Genomic DNA, 25,075 nt, shown 5'->3' with positions numbered 1-25,075 from the left:
GAGATTTACAAGAAGTGATAAACATTAGAAGGATAACTACAAATGAAGTATATGATCTATTTGGATTTTCCTAGAAATCCTGGTTGGAACGACTTGTTAATAAGGGGTCCTTTGTGCTTATTGTGTAACCAATAAGAGCATCTCTATCTCAGTCTCAACAAAAAAATAAAATAAAAAAATAAAAAAAATAAAAAAATAAGAGCATCTCTAATGAGACACTCAAACTCTAAAATTTAGAGTGTCACATAAAATTATAGAGTTCTTGTTACACACCCATATCTAATGGCACACTTTATCAACACCAACAACAAGTAAAGAGGATGAAGATTGGTAATGGTGGCACACTTTATCAGCTGAGAAAGAGAAGAGGTGACAATCATTCATTTATAATAAGAATCAATTTAAATGACTCTAAGAGAAATGATAAGATAGTCTTTCTTTGGTGTAGGAAGGAACATCTAAATATAGTAGAAAAATAAGTAACTAAAAATTAGGTGTATGTCTTTAATCTTTATGGTCCACAGTTGCAGTTTTTGGCTCACAGTATCCATTGTTTATTATGAAACTGAAAGAATGTTCCAATTAAGGGCCCGACTAAAAGCATTCAACATGCTATTCGCAACCGAGCGAGGAGATTGACCTTAGTCAATCTTCTTTGACACCTATGGGCATCAAGAGATAAAAGACACCAATCTGACACCAGTCCCAAAGACCCGTCCGAGACTAGAGGGTATTTTCAAGAGAGAACTTCGAGTTACTATCGATCTTGCCCTCACTTCACTTCAAGAAAATTATCTTGATTTTGGTGCTAAACAAGTATGGCAACGTCTAACTTAATTTGATCGTTCAATATTAGATCTAAATATGATTTGTGTTATAGGTTTGATGAATTAAAATTACTAATTTTGGACTTTATATTCCAGATCTTTAGCAGTGTCCTATAGTGGTTCCTTGGCGTGATGATTGATTTTTTTTTTTTTTTGTTGAGAAGAAAAACAACCAAAGAAACAGACAAGAGAACCTAATTAAAAGTTGAAAGTAAAGATTCTGGAAGATCTGATAGAGCCAGCCAAATCCATGTTCCCAAATTCATGCGACTCCATTTAGCTAAATGATCATCTTTAGCGTTTCCTTCCCTGTTGATGTGAGAGTATATAACTTTGATGAAATTTCCTTCGAGCTGACGAACTTTGTCAATGAGCTTGCCTGCTTGCCAACCAATATCTGCCTGATCCCTGTTGAGAGTTTGAACGATATTACTATTATCACTTTCAATATGAAGATAGGCAATATTCTTTGATGTCGACCATTGAAGAGCTTTGACAATTGCCCAACATTCACATTCTTCTGCATTTTGGCCTCTATAATTACATGCCGAGGCCGCGAGAAAATTGGCTTGGTCATTGTACATAACACAACCAATTCCAGCAAATTCCTTCCCGTCCATAAAAGTGGCATCTACATTAATCTTGATGTACGGAGCTTTCGGAGTAGACCATAGGATATTCCTTTCATGTGGTTGAGATGGTAAAGGGTTCTTGAGAAGTTTCGGTGTGCTATGGACTTGATCTATAATCATCATGGGAAGAACCTTCGTATTAGAGAAGCATTTATCACACCTCGCTCTCCATATCTGCCATAGTATATTTGCGAAAAGACCGCAAATCTGCTCATCAATATCTTTCCATGAAGTAATCCAGTCAAGAAGATTAGTAATGTTGCCAGAAATAATATTAAAATGAAACCATACCACAGTAGCCAAATCACAATGTAAGAGTACATGTATCATTGTTTCTGGTTCCCGACAAAAAACACAGTCAAAGTTATGACCAATAAACTGCCCAATTTTACCTCGTACTGGTAAGCTGTTCGTACAACATTTCCAAAGGAATAGTTTGATTTTTGGTTGAATAGGCAAATTCCAAATGAAGTTCCATTCCTTGATATCATAGTCATAATGTTCAGTACGTAAATAATAATACATGAATTTAATGGTGAATTTACCTGATTTGGTAAGCGACCATCGTGCAATATCTTCCATCTGATCATGTAGGTTTATGCTCAAAATAGAATTACATATATCACTATCAAAGCACTGGTTAATTATATTCGTATTCCAATGGTTATTAATAATAAGTTGGAAGACCTTTGTAAGGTTACTATTAGTGATGTTACATATGGGAGGAGGATGATTAGGGATCCAATAATCATACCATATGTTAATGTTGGTACTTTATTAATATCCCAAAAGGTTAATTTGGTAACTTTGTCAACTTGTTTGGAGATGGATTTCCAGAACCACGAGTGGTGGTTCTTAGCCCTTATAGGTTTATGATCTTTGGTGAAGTATTTAGCCTTAAGAATATTAGCCCAAGGAGAACCATGATCTTTGAGAAGACGCCAAACTAACTTTCTCAAAAAGGCTTGGTTATCAAGAACTGGAAAACGAAATCCAAGGCCTCTTTTTGGAAGACAAATTGTAGACCAGTTAATAGTATGAATCGATTTAGATTTTCCCCACCAGAAAGTTCTTTGAAGAACCTCAATGCGATTACTTATACCCTTAGGAATGGCAAAGCATTGCATTTGGTATCGGGGAACAGCCGCAGCTATCGTATTGATAACAATAGCACGGCCAGCTGGAGAGAGGAGAAAAGTCTGCCATTTGAAAAGTTTATTTTGAATCTGGGTAGTGAGGGAAGAAAACAACTTCCTTTTATTAGCTCCTATGAAGAGATGAGTTCCGAGGTATTTGTCCAGATTGGAGGATTGGTGGACCTTAAAGTTACGAATGATCATACGTTTGAATTTAGGATGGGTGTTTTTCGAAAAGAAAATAGTAGACTTGGTGAAGTTGATCATCTGTCCCGAAGCTAAACAGAAGGTATCCAAAATATGCTGAAGTGAAGTGATATTAACAAGGGAGTTCTGACCAAAAATGATACAGTCATCAGCGAAAAGAAGATGCTTAATAGTAATATTGGTTTTGGGGATAGGAAAACCTTGAAAAGGTATGGCATTACCATTGGTTTCAAGAAGACGACTGAGACCTTTCATGGCAAGAGTAAACAGGAAAAGAGAGAGAGGATCGCCTTGCCTTATTCCCCTACTTACATTAAAAGTAGGGCCAGGACGACCATTGATAAGAACTGCCATAGTCGAGGTAGAAATGCAGGTGTGAATGAGGCTAATCCAATTGGAGTTGAATCCCATCCGTCGCATTATGGTTTCTAAAAAATTCCATTCAATTCGATCGAAAGCTTTCGACATATCCAGCTTAAGCGCAAAATAACTCTTCGATCCTTTGATGAGTTTAAAGGAATGGACCACTTCTTGGCTGATGATGATGTTATCAGTTATCTGCCTCCCGGGAACATAGGCAGCTTGAAAAGGCGAAATGATATCAGGAAGCACAAGTTTAAAGCGATTAGCCATAATCTTGGTGATGATTTTATAGGTTGTATTCATAAGACTAATGGGACGATAGTCAGCCGTGGTCTGAGGGGTTTTGGTTTTAGGGATGAGACAGATATGAGTATGATTTACCTACTCAGGGAGATGATTATGAATAAAAAATCCGAAACTAGCTTGATGATATCTGCTTTCACAGTATCCCAATTAGTTTGATAGAAAAGAGGTGGAAAACCATCAGGCCCCGGGGCCGAATCAGCTTTAAGCGACATGATGGAAGCATAAATTTCCTGATCCGGAGGAACGCAAGTAAGGGCAAGATTAGTAGAGTCGGTAATTTGTTCTATGAAGAGATCCAGTAATTCATCAGAGACAATCGAATCCGAAGTAGTGGAAATGTTACAAAGATTGGTAGAGAAGATGTTAGCAATATCTAATGCCTCCTGAACCCAATTACCATTATTGTCCTTAATAGCCGTAATGCGGTTCTTCCGATTCCGAATAATAGCTTTAGCATGGAAAAATTTGGTGTTTTCATCACCCAGATGGATATTGTCATTCCTAGATTTCTCTTTCCAAAGGCTCTCAAGCTGATTATAGGCTTCTTCTAATTGAAGAGTTAAATCATGAACATTCTCACAGCTATCAGCTTGCTGAAGAGCCTCAGTAAGAGCACGAATCCGGGTATCTAGGTGACCAAACACTTGTTTAGTCCACCTAGCCAGATTAATCGCTAAATGGTTCAGTTTAGGTTGGATAGACTAGTGATTGGGAGGCCAATGATCTCTGATAAAGTTCCCACAATCCGGATGGGACATCCACGTCCTAATGAATTTGAAAGGATGCTTACCGAGATTAGCAGAAGCCGAGGTAGTCAGAAGAATAGGAATATGATCCGAACCAACTCCCGGCAGATGGGTAACCAGAGAAGAGGGAAAGTCCGTAAGCCAGGAATGATTCGTGAGGGCTCGGTCTAACCTCTCTTTAATGAGAGTGCCTTTAAATTGCCGATTGGTCCAAGTAAAGGTGGTGCCCTTATAACCCGCATCCCTAAGGCCTAGGTTATTAATCCTCTGATTGATCTTAGTGACCTGGCTAGAAATCTCGTTTCTACCTCCCTCCTTTTCCGAAGGATGCAAAATGGTGTTGAGATCACCAATGACCACCCATGGGACCGTGGACTCCATTTTTTGATTACTAAGGGTAACCCATGGGGTCATTCGGTTATTCCGATAAGGACTGCCATAGAAGCCCGTAAGCACGAAACTGTTACCATTATCGTTGTGGGTACATCTGGTGTGAATCATATGATCATCAACATATACGGTATTGACCTCATAATCATTGGTCCAGTAAAGAACCAGACCACCCGCTTTATTTTTTGGCTCCACCACTACAAGATTATAATTGGCATGAAATTTAAGAACTTTATTAAGGTGATTAGTGGTGCTTTTGGTCTCTGAGAGAAAGATAAAGTCAGGTCTGTGGGTCTTAATTAACCTATAAAGATGCTTACGATTCAAGTATTGCCCGCAACCACGAATATTCCAGGCTAAGATGGACAAGTCTGGTTTTGGTTGATCCATGAAATAACTAAAGGCACCCCACCAAGAGAACAAAGAACAAAAGAGGAAACAGAAGCAGAACCACAAACCAGGAAAAAGTAAAAAGAGAGAAGAAACTGCTAGGAATAAAAAAAACGAAAAAGCAATAACAAGAAAACTAAATTAACATTAACATAATAACTAGAACATTAACATAACAACTAGATAATCATAAATATATCACACAAAATATAACCATTAAGATGCAACTATCAGACTGGTACTAGCTGCCAAAGGGCCAAAAGGGAAGCAACCTAACAAGAGTCTAAGTCGACCCTGAGAGTAGACTGCAGCAAGCCTCTGATTCAATAAGGATCAAAGGCAAGCTCTATGGCTGCTGGTACCAGGAAGGAACAAACAGCAACTCTATCCAAGAACAAGAACTAAACAAAGTAAACAGCACAAAACAAAACAAAAAAAAACTAAACTTGCAACACAAAACCACAAAAAAGATGGAGCTAGGTATTCTGAACTGGTGGGTTTACACCATCCCCTTCTTCCCCTTGCACTAGAATGTTCAGACTACGAGACAAGATCATCGACTCCTCAAGTAGAGTCTGAGTTTCCTGGTTATCTGAGAACATGGCTTGAATCTGGTTATCCTCCTCTGAGTACTCTGATGAACTAATGGAATGGTGACTTACTTGATCATGGTTACGTTTACCAGTTGGGTTGAAAAGAAGGTGGGGAGGAGTGGGGTGATGAACAGGAGATGGAGGTGGGGCAAGAAGAATGGGTTCTACTAGATCAGGGGACACGATGATTGTATCGTCCATAGTATCGTCCATTGGATCGGAGTCGGACTGCTCATCATCACCCGAGAAATAGTATTGAAGTGGAGAGGGACAACGATTCAGAGGATGTTCAACAATTCTACAGTGTTGGCAGATCGCCCCTGGAAATTTCTTGTAACTTATCTTGATCTCCGAAATCGTATCATTAAAGATAGGATTGATGACAGCCAGCAGTGGTGATCGAACATCATATAAGAACTGAATTCGAATGACAGGATTGTTTACACACCCTAGGTTACGAGGACGGATTTGGATAATCTTACCCATACTTTCAAATAGGGCATCAAGATCAACTTTGTTCTGTATCGACTGCGGAATCCGATATAAAGTACACCATAAAGGCTCATAGAATAAGTCATCTGAGCCCTCTGTAAGTGGAAACTCAACCTGTTTAAGGACCAGCAGCAAACCCCGAAGAATCCAGGGCGTCCCGAAGTTGAGAGCATTAAGGACGAAGAGGCTTTTGGGTTTAATCAGAAACGTATTAATAGGACCTTGGGTTAGGGCATAATCGCAGTCTCTAAAGAAACGAGATTGTGGATACAGAAGACTCTTGATGAAATTGAGGGAGGCCTCATAAGGATTGCACCATCTGGCAACAAAACCTTGAGAAATAGGTTGTAGTTCTGGTATGATTGAGGGTTTGTTAAAACGAATGGAAAGGCGACCACGAGAGGTAAGAGTGGATTGAGAGGCCATTGATATTGATAGGATGAAGAGAAAAGGGAAAGTGGTAGAGTGAGGAGAGGATGTACTGAAGCTTGACTGGTGGTGATTTAATAAGAGAAGGGAGGAGGAGCCGGACAAACCACTAAGGACGATAACCAGGAAACTCCAATAAACCATGATTATAGTGCATGCAAGGGGATTGGGGGGATGTCACCACCAGAGCAGCCTACTCTCGAGCTCCGGTGACGACTGCCCACATTCTAGAGAGAGAAATGGGGAGAAAAGACAAAAATAAGACCATGCAGCAAGGAGAAGATGAAGAGAAACTAGAAGAAGAAAGAGAAAGGAACGAGAGAGAGAGAGAGAGAGAGAGAGAGGGAGAGAGAGAGAGAGTAAATGTGAAATACCTTGATGGATATGCGCAGGGACTTGACGGTTGAGTGTCCGAGACGTTTAAACCTGCCCTTCTTTCTTAACTCCGAGAGGAAATGCACCCAATCCTCGTTACTGTTGTCCTCGGGAAATAGGTAGTTGTGGATCTTTGAGTGGATCCGCTATCTCGCCGATCGAGTTTCTCAACTGGCACTTTGAATGCTGATGCAAATAACTAGGGAGGCTCAAAAGTGATTATGAACTTTTCGACGGATCTAGTGATGATGCTGTTTCCCGAGAGAGAAGATTGCACTCCTGAAGTAATTACGAGACAGAAAGAGGTTTGTGGGGGGGGGGGATTGCAGTGAATGCGCCGCCGAGGAAGGTGAAAGAGGAAGATGAAAAGGAGGAAGATGATGCTAAAAAGAAGGAGAAGAAGAAGAAACGAAGAAGAAAAGAATAGAGCGGCAGGCGGAGGGGCCCGGTCGGCGCAAATAGCATTTTTTTCGGGTGCCTTTAGCCGGAGTTAAATAGTGGAGCTAAAACGTTCACACAAAGATGGGGCATTGCTGGACTTTTTCTTCCTTCAAGTCAGTGAGCTCATTTTAGTCCAGATTAATGGAAGCCATGTCCGTTTTTGTTTCTTCACAAGCCCTATCTTTTTGGAAACCCTTTTCTCTCTCTTCTTCACCAATCTCTAAATTTCCCTTCATTTCTCCCACTCTTTTAACTCCCTATCAATCCTACTCTATTGATTCGAAAAAATTGTCAACCAAAGAAGGGAGGTTTTCTCTTACCACAAAAGTTTCTTCTTCTGCTACTTCTCCGACTGGTTTTAGTGAGAACATCGCTGAGATTCTTGGGGATGTTAACATTTTTACTGCAACTGGTGAATCTGTCATGTTTAAGGATCTATGGGATCAAGAAGAGGTAATTTCTTATTTGGGTTTCTGTATTTTGTTCATTGATTAATACATAAAGATTATAAATTTGTTGGTGTAAGAAACTTCTCGCTTCTCTATTTTATTTCAATAATCTTTGATTTAGTTTTACATTTCTCTTTTATAGAGTAGAGAAGAAAACAGTTTTGTAACTAACAAAAACAGAAAACTAATTAACAGAAAATTAACAACTAAAATTGTTTTCCTAACTGCCAATCTTGATTTCTTATGCAGGTGCCTTTAGAAGTCAAGTCAAGAGTTATTGACTTAGTCAGATGTTGTTGATGTTGACCTGGTTGACTGGAAGCTTGGACCAGACCAGACTTGTTGACGATCAAGCTTAGACCAGACTAGACTTTCGCTGACCATATAAAAACCCCTTTCTCATCACATTTGCCCTAATCTCTTCTTCACCTCTTTCAGCCGAAACCCTAGATTCCACAGCCCCCCTCAAACCGATGATGAAGAGGAACGAAACATCATCAGTTTGGCTCGAAATTTCTGAAATAGATCTTCTGGTAAACCGTTTGTGAAGATGTCTGCAAGTTGATCTGTTGTGGAGATGTGATTTACCAAAACCGAACCATTTGAGACTAAATCTCGAACATAATGGAAGTCTACTTCGATGTGTTTTGTTCGCGCATGAAATATAGGGTTTGAGGCTAAGTATTTAGCACTTATGTTGTCACAGAAGAGATGAAAAGGACGAGTGAGTGGTAGTCGCAGTTCATCCATGAGGTATGATAACCAAACTAACTCTGTTGCTGTGTTTGATAATGATTTATATTCCGCCTCTGTAGAAGATTTAGCCATTGTGGCTTGTTTCTTCGAGCTCCATGAGATGAGACTTCTCTCTAAGAAAATACAGTAACCTCCTGTCGACTTTCTCGAGTCAGGGCAGCCAGCCCAATCTGAGTCTGAATAAGCTGCCAAAGTGGTTAGATCACCAGCAGACAGAGTGATTCCTGAACCCATTGAACCTTTAAGATATCTGAGTATCTTTTTAACCACTACTAAATGAACTGTTGTCGGTTTATGCATGAATTGGGTTGTATAATTGACGGCAAATGATACATCTGGTCGAGTAAGAGTAAGATATTGAAGAGCTCCAACAAGACTCCTATATTCTGTTGGATTTGAGAGTTCATCTCCTTTTGTGAGTGAAACTCTTTTGCCACTGGAAACAGGTAACTTTGATGGCTTTGAATCTAATAGATTTGATCTCTGTAATAGTTGCAATGTATATTTATTCTGAGTAAGTAAAATCTTACCATGATGATAAGTGACTTCTATACCCAGAAAGTAAGATAATGGACCTAAGTCCTTCATCTTGAAATTGTTGCTTAAGTCTTTGATGAGGATTGAAATATTTGAAACTGAGTTGCTGATGCACCCGAAAAGGTTACACACCCAAGCGGAGGTATCAAGTAGTAATCCGGCAAAGCCGGAGTCGATCCAAGGATAGGAAGGTGATTCGGATAACGAAGGAGTCTCGTTCGCCGGCCTAGGTATCACTAGCTAACTTAGACTAAAAAGGAAAGAAACAAGATAAAAGTGGGAGGTTTTTGATGAATAAGCAATAAAGAAGAAAACAATCAAAACTACACTAAACAATCAAAGTAAAATGGGCGAGAGAGATTCGAGAGAAGTGTCGGAGGAACAAGAGTCGGGAGACGGTAAGACTCGATTCGGGCAACAAATAAGCGAGAGAGGTGTCGAAGTCCGGGAATCCATAATGATAAACCTACGACTACGTATGATCCAATCTAATGTGTCGAAGTATAATCGATGTTCGACTCCTAAAGTAGATGTTTCTAAGTACTACGTATATCCGGAGATCATACTTAGTCAAACAAACGCCTAATTCGGTTAATCCCGAGTCATCGAAAGTGTCGTCTAGTCGCCTAACTATGTGAAGTGCATGACAAGACACATGAAATTATGACTTAGACTACGATCGATATCGAATACTTCGTTTCGTCTATTAACTATGCGAAGTGTTTGACAAGACACATGAAAATACGATCGAAACGATAATCGAAATAAATGAACATCAATTTATAATCAAAACATCAAATCACATTAAACATAATCACAAATTCATCACATTTCATCTCATATAATCGACATACTTGATTTAGCTAACATGGTGAATAAGTAATAAATGAAAAGAAGGTAATGAGAAATCCCCCTTTTTCGATGTGGTTCGAGGCTAGGTTCGTCGAGAATATTGAGTCTCTAAGTGTAGTCGATCTCCCCGTAGCAATTTTCTGGATTTCCCTTTAATAGTGAACTTTGGGTGTCCCCGAGAAAAAATCAGATTTCCCCATAGCGACCACCATCATCTTCTCCATTTTTCACCCAAACTCCATTAAAGCTTCATCAAGCTTTCTCTCTCTAGAGATTTCTTACCCAAAATCAAATCAAACTACATGGGAAGATAGATCAAGACATGGGGAGTAAAACCCCTATGGTTTCGAATCAAGAAAGTTGTCGGAAAGTCTAGAAAAATTCGATCAAAGTTTGAGACATTTCCGGTCAAACCCTAGATCCGAGCAAATGTGACTATTCCGAGTCGGCACATGCACGTCCGAGCAAGTAGCCGCGTCCCGTACTTGAAGGCTCTTGTCCCGTGCACGTTGGTGGAACTCGAGCAGCTCCCGTGCAGATCCGAATCGCAGCAGCAGCTGCTCACGATTTGCAGCAGCTGCTGCTCGATTGTTGATGGGGCTTCTGTTTCGTGCTTAATGCTGCCGCGACCCGTGCTTGATGCTGTCGCGACCCGTGCTCTAATGGCTGCTCCAACCGTGCTTGTTGATGCCGCGATTTTGCTTGCCCGTGCTCTCTATGGTGCCGGCCAAGTTGGTCGGCACCCCTCCTTCTTCTCTCTTTCAACTCTCTCAAAACCTTCAAGCTCTAAAAACTCAAGAACTTTGATGAACTCAAACCCTAGCCACCAATCTTTTTTTCTCTCTACCCCCAAAAGTTTTGTATTCTCCCTCTCTTCTATGATGAATCAGGAAGAAGATGAATAGTGTATTTGACTCAAACCCTAGACTTAGTCAACCTTGACTTTGACTCAAACTTGAGTCCATTGGGTGCCTCCAAAATCTCTTCCTTCTTTCATCTTCTTTGGGCTTGGGTTTTATTCCTTTATATCTAGGCTCTTGGGTTTTAGACTTAGGCTTTAATCTTCACTTGGAAATCAAGGGGGGTGCCTCCATAGAATCTTTGTTTTAAGACCGAACCTCGACTTCTTTCTTTCACAACTTCCCCGTCCGAACTCGGAATGGACTTCCGTTTTCACCGTTGGACTCGTCTTTGATTCCTCTTCTCATTTGATTTGTTTGAAGTCTTTTTCTCTCGTTTTGGGTACATGAAATGATAGTGATAATTCGCTCCCTTTATCCGAATTAAGTTTTTTATTCCAAATATGGTACCTAAACAAGAAAAACACATAAAATGTTATTGATAACACTCGAAAAGGACTAATTAATCTATGTTAGGCTCCTTAAATGTGACATTTTCGTGTCACATCAGTTGCCTGTTAGAATGATATCATCCACATATAGATGTAATATCATTGTGGAAGCTTGCTGATGATAAACAAACATAGAGTGATCTGATTTACTCTTCTGAAACCCATATGATAGAAGAAAGGTAGCAAATTTGTTAAACCAGGCCCTTGGTGCCTGCTTGAGACCATAAAGAGCCTTGTGAAGATGACAAACCAGTTTATCTGTGCCTGGTTTTATAAAACCAGGGGGTTGAACCATATATACATCTTCATCTAATACCCCATGTAAAAAGGCATTTGATACATCAAGCTGTTTAATATGTCATGCTTTTGTGATTGCTATAGTCAGAACCATTCTTATAGTGTTTGCCTTAACAACTGGGCTAAAAGTTTCATCATAATCAACTCCTTCCTGTTGATGAAACCCTTTGGCAACAAGTCTAGCTTTATATCTCTCAATTGTGCCATCACTCTTTTGTTTCAATTTGAACACCCATTTGCATCCAAGAACATTCATGTTGCTGTTATAGGGAACTAAGGACCATGTTTCCTAAATAGGTCACCACCCGCAAGTATACGGGCGTTAAGTGATAATTCTGGTAAGACCGGTTCGTTCCTCAGAGACTAAGTGAAATTTATTCTAAAACCAGGAAGTAATAAGAAATGTTTTGATTTTGATTTTGGTTTTAAAATAAAATATATAAAATATTAAAACAAATAAAAAGATGAACTCAAATGGGGGAGAGAGCCCAGGGTTTTGGAATCCACCATATAACTCACTTTCAAACACACTAAATTAACTGACTAACTTTCTCTCTTTTTATAACTCAGAATTTCGGATAATGAACTATCCTGATTCCGGGAGATGTTTTCGATAAAATCGGTATTTTTACTCATAAAAGTGTAATTGTCTCATTTTGAAAAATAAATCTCTAAACTACAATCTATTAATTAATAAGTATGCACCGTCAAATGATTTAACCTAAGCACGATGCATCAAATCTAAAAGCATAGACGGTGAAAAGAAAATTGATTTGACAAAAGAACTTAAATATTAAAGCACAGTCAGAGAATGAATCAATTCAAAATATGTTATAAAAGATCGAATATTTGGTTTCATCATCAACCCTAGATAGAGAATTAGTTAATCATAATACGATATTGAAATAGACATAAAGAATAAAAGAGAATGGAAGAAAACTCAACTTTTTCGCTTTTTCCAAACCAAACGGGGCCTTAGGGAAATGATTTCCTTCTGTTTTCCCAGAATTCTGCCAAACGCACCCTAAGGGAAAACGATTTTCTCGTCTTCCCGGAAATGGATTCCCTGTGGGAAAACTATTTTCTCACCTTCTCCAATTTTCTTTCTCTCTCTCTCTAAATTTCTGTTTTTATCTTTCTCTTCTCACTCTTTCTATAACTCTTAATAGCAACAGTAAATAAGACAATTAACATAACCAAGTTGATACGAATTAAAGAAGAAGAAGATTGAAACTTTGTTTCTTTTAAATCTTTTCTCTCTCTATACAACCTCTCTCTCTCTACTGTAATCTCTCTCTCTACTGTATTGTAATCTCTCTCTCTCTCACACAAAGAAGGAGATAACAAAAACAGAAAAGAAAAATGCAAAAGAAAATGAGTGAGATGATGATGGCTCCTTAACCGAGCTCTTTTTCTCTCTCTCTATAACTCTTTCTCTCCTCTAAAAATTATATCAATGAAGCTCAAGAGAAGAAGAGATTGAGATGTTGTTGTCCTCTGTCCCTCCAAAACCGAGATGTCATTAGCTCTCTTCTCTTTCTGTCTTATACAAAACCAAAAGCCCAGCTGCAGCCGAACCTTCTCTCTCTCTAAAAATCTCTTTCCTTCTCTGTTAAAGCCTCAATCTTCCCTTCAATATTGTTAAAATTATAAACTCAAAAGGTATTTATTTATTTATTCATTAAATTAGTGTGAGATGAGGTGGATTAGTGTTAGTAGTTAAGTAATTAGAGAGTTAATTTTAGTGGGATTAATGTACTAATTAGCGGGGTTAATGTACTAGTTAGTGGGTTAATGTATGAATTAGTGGAATCATGTTACTAGTGGTCTTAGTTAGTGGGTAGAATTTGGGTCTATAAATAGACCAGTCTTTGTAGTTTATTTTCATCAAAAAAAATCAAATCAAATCAAAGTCAAGTATTCAATTCAAGTTAAAAAAAAAAAAAAAAAAAAAAAAGAATTTCTCCCTCTTCTACATCATCTTCAGCAAAGTTAGCATGCTCTGAGTATTTTTTGGAAACTTTACATTCTGACTTATAATGACCTAATTTTTTACAACGAAAACATCTAACTTTGTTTGTGCAAGTTATAATTTCCTTTATCATTCGGAAATTAAAATTTTTTTATTTCCAACATTTGGTATCCGAGCTAGAATTATTTTGTGATTACTAACCGAATTACAAAATGAATGGATCAATCCAACCTCAGCTTCCGCGATTTTGTGGGAAAAATTTTGATCAATGGTGTATCCAAATGAAAGCATTATTTGGCTTCCAGGAAATTTGGGAGGTTGTCGAATTTGGGTATGTAGAGCCAGTTGATCAGGCAGCACATGAAGCTCTCTCTCAGGTCCAAAAAGATAGTTTGAGAGAGAACAGAAAGAAGGATAAGAAGGCATTGTTCTTTCTCTATCAAGCTGTTGATGAGATTGTCTTCGAGAAAATCTCAAGAGCTGAAACAGCTAAAGAAGTGTGGGGCTTGTTGCAAAGATCCTACAAGGGTGATGAGAAGGTAAAAAATGTAAGGTTGCAGACTTTACGAGGTGAATTTGAATCTCTTAATATGATTAACTCTGAAAATATTTCTGATTATTTTTCTAGAGTTCAATCTATTGTTAATCAATTGCGGGTTAATGGTGAACATTTAACTGATCTTCGTGTTATTGAGAAAATCATGAGATCATTAACAGGTCGTTTTGACTATGTTGTTGCTGCAATTGAGGAAGGAAAAGACCTCTCAACTATGTCAGTTGAAGGTTTGATGAGTTCATTATGTTCTCATGAACATAGGATGAACCAGAGAGCTGCTGCAGGGTCTATTGAACAAGCTTTTCAAAGCAAAGTGACTCTGCTTGAAAAAGGTGGTTCTAATGGTGAAGAGAGCCATGGTAAAGAACCAAGAAAATTTGGAAGGTATGACAAATCTAAAGTTAGATGTTTTCGTTGTAAAAAATTTGGTCATTATAAGTCAGAATGTAGAGTTTCCAAAAAATACTCAGAGCATGCTAACTTTGCTGAAGATGATGTAGAAGAGGGAGAAATTCTTTTATTAGCTTGCAGAATAAATGAAGATTTAGATGAAAATTCGGATGAAGATTTAGATGATTATTCGGTAGAAAGTGATGAAGATGCAGTTTGGGACTGTCTTGTTAAAGAAGATCATCAAATAAAAATTGATATTGATGATGAGACAGTAGCTTCAGAATCTCAAGTAATTGAGATTCCACCTATTTCTCCGAATATTCATGAAAACTCAAATCCAGAATTATGTCCCAGTTCAACTTACATTCAAGTTTTGTCAAGGTTTGATGACTACGTTGTAAGCAATGATAATAATGGGTCTAACGAAGATTTTTCAAGTGTATCTTTTGCAGATTGTAATCACACCAAACCTATCACTGTTAAAGAAGCAGTAAAAAATGTGGGGTGTGTTTCTGCTATGGACGACGAAATTTATCCAATTGAAAAAAGTGATACTTGGGAGCTAAATTCTTTTCCTGCAGAAAAGAAGTCAATTGGATTGAAATGGTCATTCAAAATCAAGTACAAACCAGACGATGAAGTAGACAAATTAGTTGTGAAAGGGTATGATGAAAAGCCAGATTGATATGAAGTTTTTAAATTGAAGATTAAATGACTAATATTTTTTATTAAGTCATTGAAGGTCCATTGATTTTTCAAGTCGAAGATTATGATGGGTGTTAATGTTTGAGTTTAAGGGAGAGTGTTAAAATTATAAACTCAAAAGGTATTTATTTATTTATTCATTAAATTAGTGTGAGATGAGGTGGATTAGTGTTAGTAGTTAAGTAATTAGAGAGTTAATTTCAGTGGGATTAATGTACTAATTAGTGGGGTTAATGTACTAGTTAGTGGGTTAATGTATGAATTAGTGGAATCATGTTACTAGTGGTCTTAGTTAGTGGGTAGAATTTGGGTCTATAAATAGACCAGTCTTTGTAGTTTATTTTCATCAAAAAAAATCAAATCAAATCAAAGTCAAGTATTCAATTCAAGTTAAATATCTTCTTTATTCTTCTTTGTTTGTGCAAGTTATAATTTCCTTTATCATTCGGAAATTAAACTCTTTTAATTTCCAACAAATATATCCAACATCTCCTTTTATACTCTGTTTCTCTTAAACTTTAGAATAATATCTTCTCTCTCCTGTCTTCTATCATTAACCCAGAGCTCTGTCTCTTTAGGATTTGATTTTCCATATATTTGAGGATAAAACCTCCTCTCTCAATAAAATCAATTGAACCCCACTTTCTTCTTTCTGTTTTAAAGAGAAAGAAATATCTCTTTCTCCCTCTAAAGCAATGCAACAACCGACCAATTCCTTCTCTCTGTGTTGATTATTCTTTCCATGATTTCTCTCCATGAATCTCAATGGAAAAATCTCTTCTCATCCTCTTTCCTTCTCGGTTGTAGTATATAATAGGTAGGATTGAGATGAGAGAAAGATGGAAAGATAATAACTACCCAATCCGGACCTGATTTGCTGGCCTAAGGAGTAGATTGAGTACATCGCGGGCTAAATGAAGAGGCTGCGACATCAGCATAGATCCACGGGATTTGAGAGGGTATTTATCAGCCCTTGGATTCAGTTGGCTTGACCGAGACCTACTGAAGTATCGTGCACCCGCATCCACGCAAGCTGAGCCTTCGGCAGTCCAACAACTGTTCCCAAACCTGACCGACAGTGTACCGAAATATTTATCATGCCCGTTGGATTGTCTGCCACGTGTTTTTAGCTGATTTGGTCAAATGATTTTGACACCAAAATTGACTTGCTCTATATTGCTCGTTCGGACTCCGTTTTGACTCTCGTTTTCGCCATTGGGTTCGTCTTAGACTCCACTTCTCATCCGAGTATCAAAATTTCCAAAATACTCCAATCTCCAAATGACCAAAATGCCCTCAAATGCGTCTTTCTCCCGTTTTTCGCACCAAACTCCTTAGAAGACACCTGCGTAAGAGAAACAAAGAATTCCTGAGAGTAACGGCTCGAAATGGACTAAGTAGCCCAAGTTAAGAGATTCAGATGAGATATTTTCATGTCTCATCACACAGCACTATTTGTATGACCCAATCTTGCATGCCATATATCATAAGTAGATGCTGTCTGAGATAAGTAAGCATGGTTTAACCTATGTTGTAATATAGCATGGTGTACCTCAATAGGGTATAAGTTGTTCTTGACAGGCCCTTCTGCTAGGATTTTGTTGGAGTGAATATCCTTTATATTGTAACCCCATGGAAGAAATTCCACTGAGCATGAATTATCATTTGTGAATTTAGAAATAGATAGCAAATTCCTTTTAAGATGTGGTACACATAAGATTTTGCTTAACTCAAATTCATGATTTGAGGTAGAAAGTTTAGACATACCAGTGCTTGAAATAGGCAGAAACTTTCCACTGCCCACCGTAACTGCATCAGACCCAGTATAAGGTTGAATCAAAGTAAGATTTTCTTCACTGTGGGTCATATGGCTGCTGGCACCTGTAACAGCTAGCCAGGACTTATCTTTATTTGATGAAGTAAATGCATCTGTAGAGACAAAGCATTGTTCCTGGTCTGAGAGACAATCATAGTATATTTCATCACTTGCATCTGTTATAACAGTGGCAGTATGACATTCTTGAAACTCATCATAGTCATCACTGCTTTCATAAGGAAATAGAACAGCATTATTGCATTCTAGCATTCCCTCTTCTTCATAAGGATAAGATTCTGTATCTGCATTTCCATCTTGATGAACTTTATCAATATCATCTTGTGGACAATTTGATTCAGTGTGATAAGTAGGATAATTCCTATTTGGTTTGTATCTGAAATAGCAAACATTAGGTGTGTGACCCCACCTCTTACATAGACCACATGGGACTGAAGAGAAGTCAAAATCTTCAGCCTTTTGACCTTTCAATTGATTGTTTGTGGAAGAATTTCCTTTTGAAGGAGACCCATCTCTCTTGTTGTAAGCTTGGTTTTTGTAATAGGTTGGAGAAGGTTTACTATAATATCTTTGATGTTGTCTTGGTTGAAGTCTTTTAACATAGTAAGCCTCTTGATCTGTTTCTTTTTGAAGTAACCATTGTTCATGCTGAATTAACCTAGACTTTAAGTGGGCTAATGTCAACTGTTCATTGTTAGCCCTTATAGCAATTATAAACTGGTCATATTCTGAACTTAGGCCATGAATAGCTATTCTGACAAGTTCAGACTCACTGATTTTGTCATGTACAGAAATAAGAGAATCAGCTATAAGTTTCAATTCTCTTAGATATTCAGCAATTGTGGCACTTCCCTTCTTAATTGTTTGTAATTTCCTTCTAAGTTGATCTTTTTTTGATTCTAGGCCCTCATTGTTAGTAATATCAAGGTAATCCCAAATTTCTTTTGCTGTTTTTAGACCATAAGTATCAAAATAGACAGATTTTGATAGAGTACTCTTGAGATAAGACCTAACAAAACTCTCTTTTGATCTCCATACTTGAAAGTCTGGGTTAACTTGTTCTACACCATGAAAGATTCTAAGTTGAGGTGGTTCTTCTATAGTACCATTGACAAACCCTAACAGATCATATGTACCAAGTAGAGTCTCTACTTGGTCCTTCCACATTAAGAAATTACTATCATCTAGCTTCTCTGTGATAAAACTAGTAACAGAGGAGATTGGAGGAAGATTACCTTGAATAGAAGATGCCATGATTTGGAATGAAGAGATGAGTAAAGAACCAGGAGAAAGCTGGAAAATATGTCTGAAAAAACAGTAAGTGCTTCTAATCACTTACAACTTGTTGATTATTTTTGCTTGATTTTGATCTTTGTTGTCTGATTTTGATCTATTTTAACTGAATTTTGATCATGAGTTGTCTCATTTTGCGAGATTTGGACTGAATGTTCTTGAGATGGAGAGAAGAAAACCCTTGCTATGGATCGTTTTTCACCTAACTGATACCATGTAAGAAACTTCTCTCTTCTCTATTTTATTTCAATAATCTTTGATTTAGTTTTACATTTCTCTTTTATAGAGTAGAGAAGAAAACAGTTTTGTAACTAACAAAAACAGAAAACTAATTAACAGAAAATTAACAACTAAAACTGTTTTCCTAACTGCCAATCTTGATTTCTTATGCAGGTGCCTTTAGAAGTCAAGTCAAGAGTTATTGACTTAGTCAGATGTTGTTGATGTTGACCTGGTTGACTGAAAGCTTGGACCAGACCAGACTTGTTGACGGTCAAGCTTAGACCAGACCAGACTTTCGCTGACCATATAAAAACCTCTTTCTCATCAAATTTGCCTTAATCTCTTCTTCACCTCTTTCAGCCGAAACCCAAGATTCCACAGCCCCCCTCAAACCGATGATGAAGAGGAACGAAACATCATCAGTTTGGCTCGAAATTTCTGAAATAGATCTTCTGGTAAACCCTTTGTGAAGATGTCTGCAAGTTGATCTGTTGTGGAGATGTGATTTACCAAAACCGAACCATTTGAGACTAAATCTCGAACATAATGGAAGTCTACTTCGATGTGCTTTGTTCGCGCATGAAATATAGGGTTTGAGGCTAAGTATTTAGCACTTATGTTGTCACAGAAGAGATGAAAAGGACGAGTGAGTGGTAGTCGCAGTTCATCCATGAGGTATGATAACCAAACTAACTCTGTTGTTGTGTTTGATAATGATTTATATTCCGCCTCTGTAGAAGATTTAGCCATTGTGGCTTGTTTCTTCAAGCTCCATGAGATGAGACTTGTCCCTAAGAAAATACAGTAACCTCCTGTCGACTTTCTCGAGTCAGGGCAGCCAGCCCAATCTGAGTCTGAATAAGCTGTCAAAGTGGTTAGATCACCAGCAGACAAAGTGATTCCTGAACAAAGCAACCCATCGTTCCAAAAAAATCTATTATTAGTATGTGGACAAAGTCTATATAAGGATGTAAAACTTTCCTTATTTATCCAATACGATACTAATAATCAAACTACACGTTTTAGTTATCCTTATATATTCCCCAAGTAAATCAATGATAACATTCATATGAAATCGGTTTTTGACAAACTTTATGTCTAAACTCAAGAGCTCGACGAGACGAATCCAATGATACATCTTGATCCTGATTGGGACAATGTTTGGTTGCCCAAAATGGCAAAAAACAAATCCGATTTCTACACAATGTCCAGTCTAACTTATCAAAATTATTAACTTCTTCACGTTTATAGGTTTTACTTAGAAAATCAATTAGCTCCCTCGAGACAAATGACTAAGGATGTAAATTAGAGATAAACAATCGAGATACTAACATACCCAGCACTCGCTTAAATTGAAAAACTTAGGAGCATTAATCTGAAAATAACGATCATGTAGATCGTCTTAAACATCAATTGTATTATCCACCTACAAATACTCGACCATATTCAGGTAATACACAGCTGATAATCCAACTAGTGACTAAGCCATTGCATATTTCCCATGAATGCAACTCATTTAGAGAATACGGTTTCAATAAACTAAGATTATGAAACCGTATTTATCTTTGACTCGCAGAGTCAATTTCATTTTGCTTGACCATGAGGCATAGTTATCTGTGACAAAAAGAATAGGGTGATAAGTTTTGTGTTGGGAGAATTTGAATGGTGTGCATCATACAGACCAAAAGAGTTCGATTGTATAGGGACATGAGAAATCAGATCATGAGAAGGAGCCATTAGAATCACTTAAAAAAAAGTGATGACTCTTATACAACTAGAAAACCGAGTTCTATAATGACATAGTTGGAGAATAATTGGTTTATTCATTAGAAATTTATGTACATTATTATAGAGATTTACAAGAAGTGATAAACATTAGAAGGATAACTTCAAATGAAGTATATGATCTATTTGGATTTTCCTAGAAATCTTGGTTGGAACGACTTGTTAATACGGGGTCCTTTGTGCTTATTGTGTAACCAATAAGAGCATCTCCAATGAGACACTCAAACTCTAAAATTTAGAGTGTCACATAAGATTATAGAGTTCTTGTTACACACTCATCTCTAGTGGCACACTTTATCAACACCAACAACAAGTAAAGAGGATGAAGATTGGCAATGGTGGCACACTTTATCAGCTGAGAAAGAGAAGAGGTGACAATCATTCATTTATAACAAGAAACAATTTAAATGACTCTAAGAGAAATGATAAGATAGTCTTTCTTTGGTGTAGGAAGGAACATCTAAATACAGTAGAAAAATAAGTAACTAAAAATTAGGTGTATGTCTTTAATCTTTATGGTCCACAGTTGCAGTTTGTGGCTCACAGTATCCATTGTTTATTGTGAAACTGAAAGAATGTTCCCATTAAGGGCCCGACTAAAAGCATTCGACATGCTATTCGCAACCGAGCGAGCCGATTGACCTTAGTCAATCTTCTTTGACACCTATGGGCATCAGGAGATAAAAGACACAAATCGACCCATTCCAAAGCCAAAGAAAGGGCTCACACTAGTATGACACCAATCTGACACCATTCCCAAACCGGTCTGAAACCCGTCCGAGACCAGAGGTTATTTTCAAGAGAGAACTTCTGAGTTACTATCAATCTTGCCCTCACTTCAAGAAAATTATCTTGATTTTGGTGCTAAACAAGTATGGCAACTTCTAACTTAATTTGATCGTTCAATATTAGATCTAAATATGATTTGTGTTATAGGTTTGATGAATTAAAATTTCTAATTTTGGACTTTATATTTCAGATCTTTAGCGATGTCCTATGGTGGTTCCTTGGCGTGATGATTGATGATGCTACAAAGAAGGAGAAGAAGAAGAAGACACGAAGAAGAAAAGAATAGAGCGGCAGGCGGAGGGGCCGGGCGGCACAAATAGCATTTTCTCGGGTGCCTTTAGCCGGACCCTCCGTCCACACAAAGATGGGGCATTGCTGGACCTTTCTCTCTCTACAAAGTTCCATCTCTCTGTTAGTGGTTGCCTAACTTTTTCTTCGTTCAAGTCAGTGAGCTCGTTTTAGTCAGATTAATGGAAGCCATGTCCGTTTTTGTTTCTTCACAAGCCCTATCTTTTCGGAAACCCTTTTCTCTCTCTTCTTCACCAATCTCTAAATTTCCCTCCATTTCTCCTACTCTTTTAACCCCTTATCAATCCTACTGTATTGATTCGAAGAAATTTTCAACCAAAGAACGGAGATTTTCTCTTACCACAAAAGTTTCTTCTTCTGCTACTTCTCCAACTGGTTTTAGTGAGAACATCGCTGAGATTCTTGGGGATGTTAACATTTTTACTGCAACTGGTGAATCTATCATGTTTAAGGATCTATGGGATCAAGAAGAGGTAATTTCTTATTTGGGTTTCATCGATTAATACCTAAAGATTATAATTTCGTTGGATTAGAAGAATTTTTGTTTTGTTTTGAGTAATTTGATTAGTAGTTTTTCCATTCAGACACTTTTCCAGATATGATCTTACTTCAAATTTAATTTCAGTAGATGGGTTCTTTATTTCTTCACTAGAAACCTTCACTTTGGTTATTTGGTAGTGTTTGTTTTTTGTAAGTTAGGTCTGACATCTGACTCGAGGTCTGAATTGACTCAAGTTTGAAATGTTTGTTTTTGTCTGACTTGTGATATCTTACCTGCTTGATGAGTTAGATTGATTTTGGTCCGATTGAATGGGAAAATTCAGATTCAGACGAATCAAGTTCAAACAATGTGAAAAAACAAACACCACCTCTGATATGTGGAGTCCCCGGTTCGATCCCATGGAAGTGCAATATTGAACTTGGGTACAAGTAAAGTAGTTTTAGTGGGCTTTAGGCCATTTAGTTCGTCGGGCTTTAGGCCATTTAATTTCGTCGGGCTTTTAGGCCAATATTAATTCGGCAGTTATCGTGCTTAACTACTTATCACATCGTATTGATGTATTTTTTTTCTCTTTTTCAGGGAATTGCTGTGGTTGCACTATTGAGGCACTTTGGGTGCCCTTGCTGGTAAGCTTGGCGTTCTAGACTTGTATAATTTTCCCTCTATTGAATATAGCTTTCTGAATTCTGACCCATTTATAATTTGAAAAAATTTCAGCTGGGAGCTTGCTTCAACACTCAAAGAGTCAAAATCTAGATTTGATTCTTCCGGGGTTAAACTAATTGCTGTTGGTGTTGGTACAGCTGAGAAAGCACGCATTCTCGCCGAGAAGGTATTCTGCCTTCCTATTGTTGATTCTGTCTTAATAGAACTTACCTGATAAATCTTGTGTTTCATAAAGAAAGACCATTTAAGATTGAGCTAGCAAGTAAATATATTCCGGATTTCCGGGGAACTATATTTGTTTTCCACTAGTTCCCTGTAAAGCGACTCTTTTGGGGAAGCAGATATCCTACGGAAATGTATTAAAAACCCACAGTTTTTATAACAATTTTAAGTTCATAGGTTCACACTCCCATAAAACAATTTTACCTAAAACAATAGGATTTACTTATTTCCGTAAAAATGAAGGCTATCAAATTCAAATCCAGGGTCCTATTGGGTATTCCAAGAATATTCACAGATGTTCATGGCATCCAGGTTGCATGTTGTTTCGTATGGGCTCTTTAAGGGCAATTAAATGAACTAATTTCTGGTGGATTAACATGAATTTGGCCAGGAAGTGTGAATCTTTTGTAGTTTTAAGATTAGTAATCAAATTTCTCAACCTTAAGAGCAAAAGTGTAGAACTTGTGTCATCTTACGTTCTAAGATATCAACTTTCCCAGAGAAATCGTGTATACTCGATTTCCAATAATTTGCATTTGCATGACACTATTTCTTGTATATTGAACTTAGTATATCCTCTTATCTTATGTGGCAGTTACCATTTCCATTAGATTCCCTTTACGCAGATCCTGATCGCAAGGTAACACTTATCCATCTTTACCCATTATAATTCTCTAAATAATAATGTTATTCATGATCTGATACTTTTTTTCGTCGTTCCTGGTTCAGGCGTATGATGTTTTAGGGTTATATTATGGTTTCGGTCGCACGTTCTTCAACCCAGCCAGTGTAATTGCTTTTCCTGCTAATTATGAATATGGAATATAATTGCTACATTCAAGTCTTGCTCTTTAGGGGATAAAATAAAAACAGATACTTTCAATTTTACAGGCCAAAGTATTTTCAAGATTTGAGACACTACAGAAAGCTGTCAAGAACTACACCATTGAAGCCACTCCTGACGATCGGAGTAGTGTCTTACAACAGGTATTATCATTATCTTCTCTCCCCGCTTTTCTTTTTCGCTTTCTGTTTTCCTACTGCTTCCTTGTACTTGTGAGGAACTTTATGTGCAAGTAGCTGTGGTTGCACGTATCGAAGTTCTATCATGTACTGGTAAACTTACAGAAAAAATTTCAACCTCACGAGACATTTAGGGAGTTTTATGTGATTGACGAAGAGCACCGGTTTGAGCCGTAATTTTGTCGCTGCATTATTTATCTGAGTATATCTATTTCCATTTGTTATTTTACTTACCATCGTAATTAAAGCATTAAAATAACCATTATTGGCCTACATTAACCAAGTTTTTTTTTTGTCTCAGGGAGGGATCTTTGTTTTCAAAGGGAAGCAGTTAATATATGCAAGAAAAGATGAAGGAACAGGCGATCACGCTCCTTTGGAGGATATCCTCAACTTATGTTGCTCAGTTCCAGTTGCTAGTAGTTAGCATACTTCAACAGAAAAATGGTCTTTCATGTCGATAAGTGCTTAATGCTTATAGGCGTTGTATTTACATAAAGTTTGTATGGATGTGTATATGAAATCCATGACATAATTATATTACCAAATGGGCATATTATACAAGAATATAAGAAAATAAAGGTGCTTTCTACTAATGTTAAAAGCCTCCCACCACCCTCCAAGGAAATTTAAGGATAGTGTGAAGAAAATGGTCGCTTTTAACCAAGACGATGGCGTTTTTTAGACCCCCCATCAAAATTTTGTTACTCGGATTCAGAGCTGGAGATAGGTTCATGGGAAGCACTAGTCCCATGCATTTTTGTTATATGCACTTACTTCTCCTTTTGACTTGAACAAAGAAATACCTTTGATGTGAGTGTATGTAACAAAATTGGTGAGTGCGTTTAAAATTTTCCCTCTCCAGGCCCATGAAACTTTCCCCTGTCAAGGCTCATGAAACTTTCCTCTCCTCCAGACCCTTGAAACTTTCCCCTCTCAAGGCCCATGAAACTTTCCCCTCCTCCAGGCCCAATGAGTGGGTACAACCTTTTCTAACATTCTTCTTCTAAATCCAGTATATATCTATTGCTATTTATTCACAAAAACATTCTATTCTCTATCTGTCCCCTAAAATGACTAGACAGTTAAATGAAAATAAAAAAGACAAAAAGAGAAAATTGAAAATGACTAGATAGTTAAAATGGAAATTATATAAAGTAAAAGTGAAAAATGAAGTTCTTCATGCCATTGTGGCCTTGTGGGGAACATGGAAAGGGTATCCCCTTGGTATTTTT

The 25,075-nt window shown here is 37.6% G+C and overlaps 2 protein-coding genes across 3 annotated transcripts; one reads left to right on the top strand and one right to left on the bottom strand.

The window, feature by feature from the left end:
- Nucleotides 1-3,542: 3,542 nt before the first annotated feature.
- Nucleotides 3,543-4,598, bottom strand: LOC147532456 (uncharacterized). Its single transcript, XM_086649953.1, has 2 exons — nucleotides 4,262-4,598; nucleotides 3,543-4,099 (listed from the first exon to the last, which is right to left on the bottom strand). The coding sequence occupies exons 1-2, from the start codon at nucleotides 4,596-4,598 to the stop codon at nucleotides 3,543-3,545; spliced, it is 894 nt and encodes a 297-aa protein (XP_086506079.1).
- A 2,809-nt stretch (nucleotides 4,599-7,407) lies between these two features.
- LOC147532455 (Thioredoxin superfamily protein) lies at nucleotides 7,408-24,436 on the top strand. Of its 2 annotated transcripts, XM_086648927.1 has the most exons (8): nucleotides 21,168-21,201; nucleotides 21,309-21,900; nucleotides 22,509-22,555; nucleotides 22,647-22,761; nucleotides 23,413-23,457; nucleotides 23,547-23,606; nucleotides 23,709-23,804; nucleotides 24,142-24,436. In XM_086648927.1, exons 2-8 carry the CDS (start codon nucleotides 21,589-21,591, stop codon nucleotides 24,265-24,267), a joined length of 801 nt encoding a protein of 266 aa, XP_086505053.1. In that variant the 5' UTR covers nucleotides 21,168-21,201; nucleotides 21,309-21,588; the 3' UTR covers nucleotides 24,268-24,436. The 2 variants fall into 2 exon arrangements, with proteins under 2 accessions (XP_086505054.1, XP_086505053.1); XM_086648928.1 differs by lacking the exons at nucleotides 21,168-21,201; nucleotides 21,309-21,900 and adding an exon at nucleotides 7,408-7,780.
- Nucleotides 24,437-25,075: the final 639 nt, after the last annotated feature.

The sequence above is a fragment of the Eschscholzia californica genome, unplaced genomic scaffold (assembly GCF_041429995.1).
Source record: "Eschscholzia californica isolate CP2 unplaced genomic scaffold, dmEscCali1.0.p SCAF_6, whole genome shotgun sequence".
NCBI classification, from domain to species: Eukaryota; Viridiplantae; Streptophyta; class Magnoliopsida; order Ranunculales; family Papaveraceae; genus Eschscholzia; species Eschscholzia californica.
The sequence above is the reverse complement of the archived record's forward strand: the minus strand, read 5'-3'. Positions and strand labels throughout refer to the sequence as shown.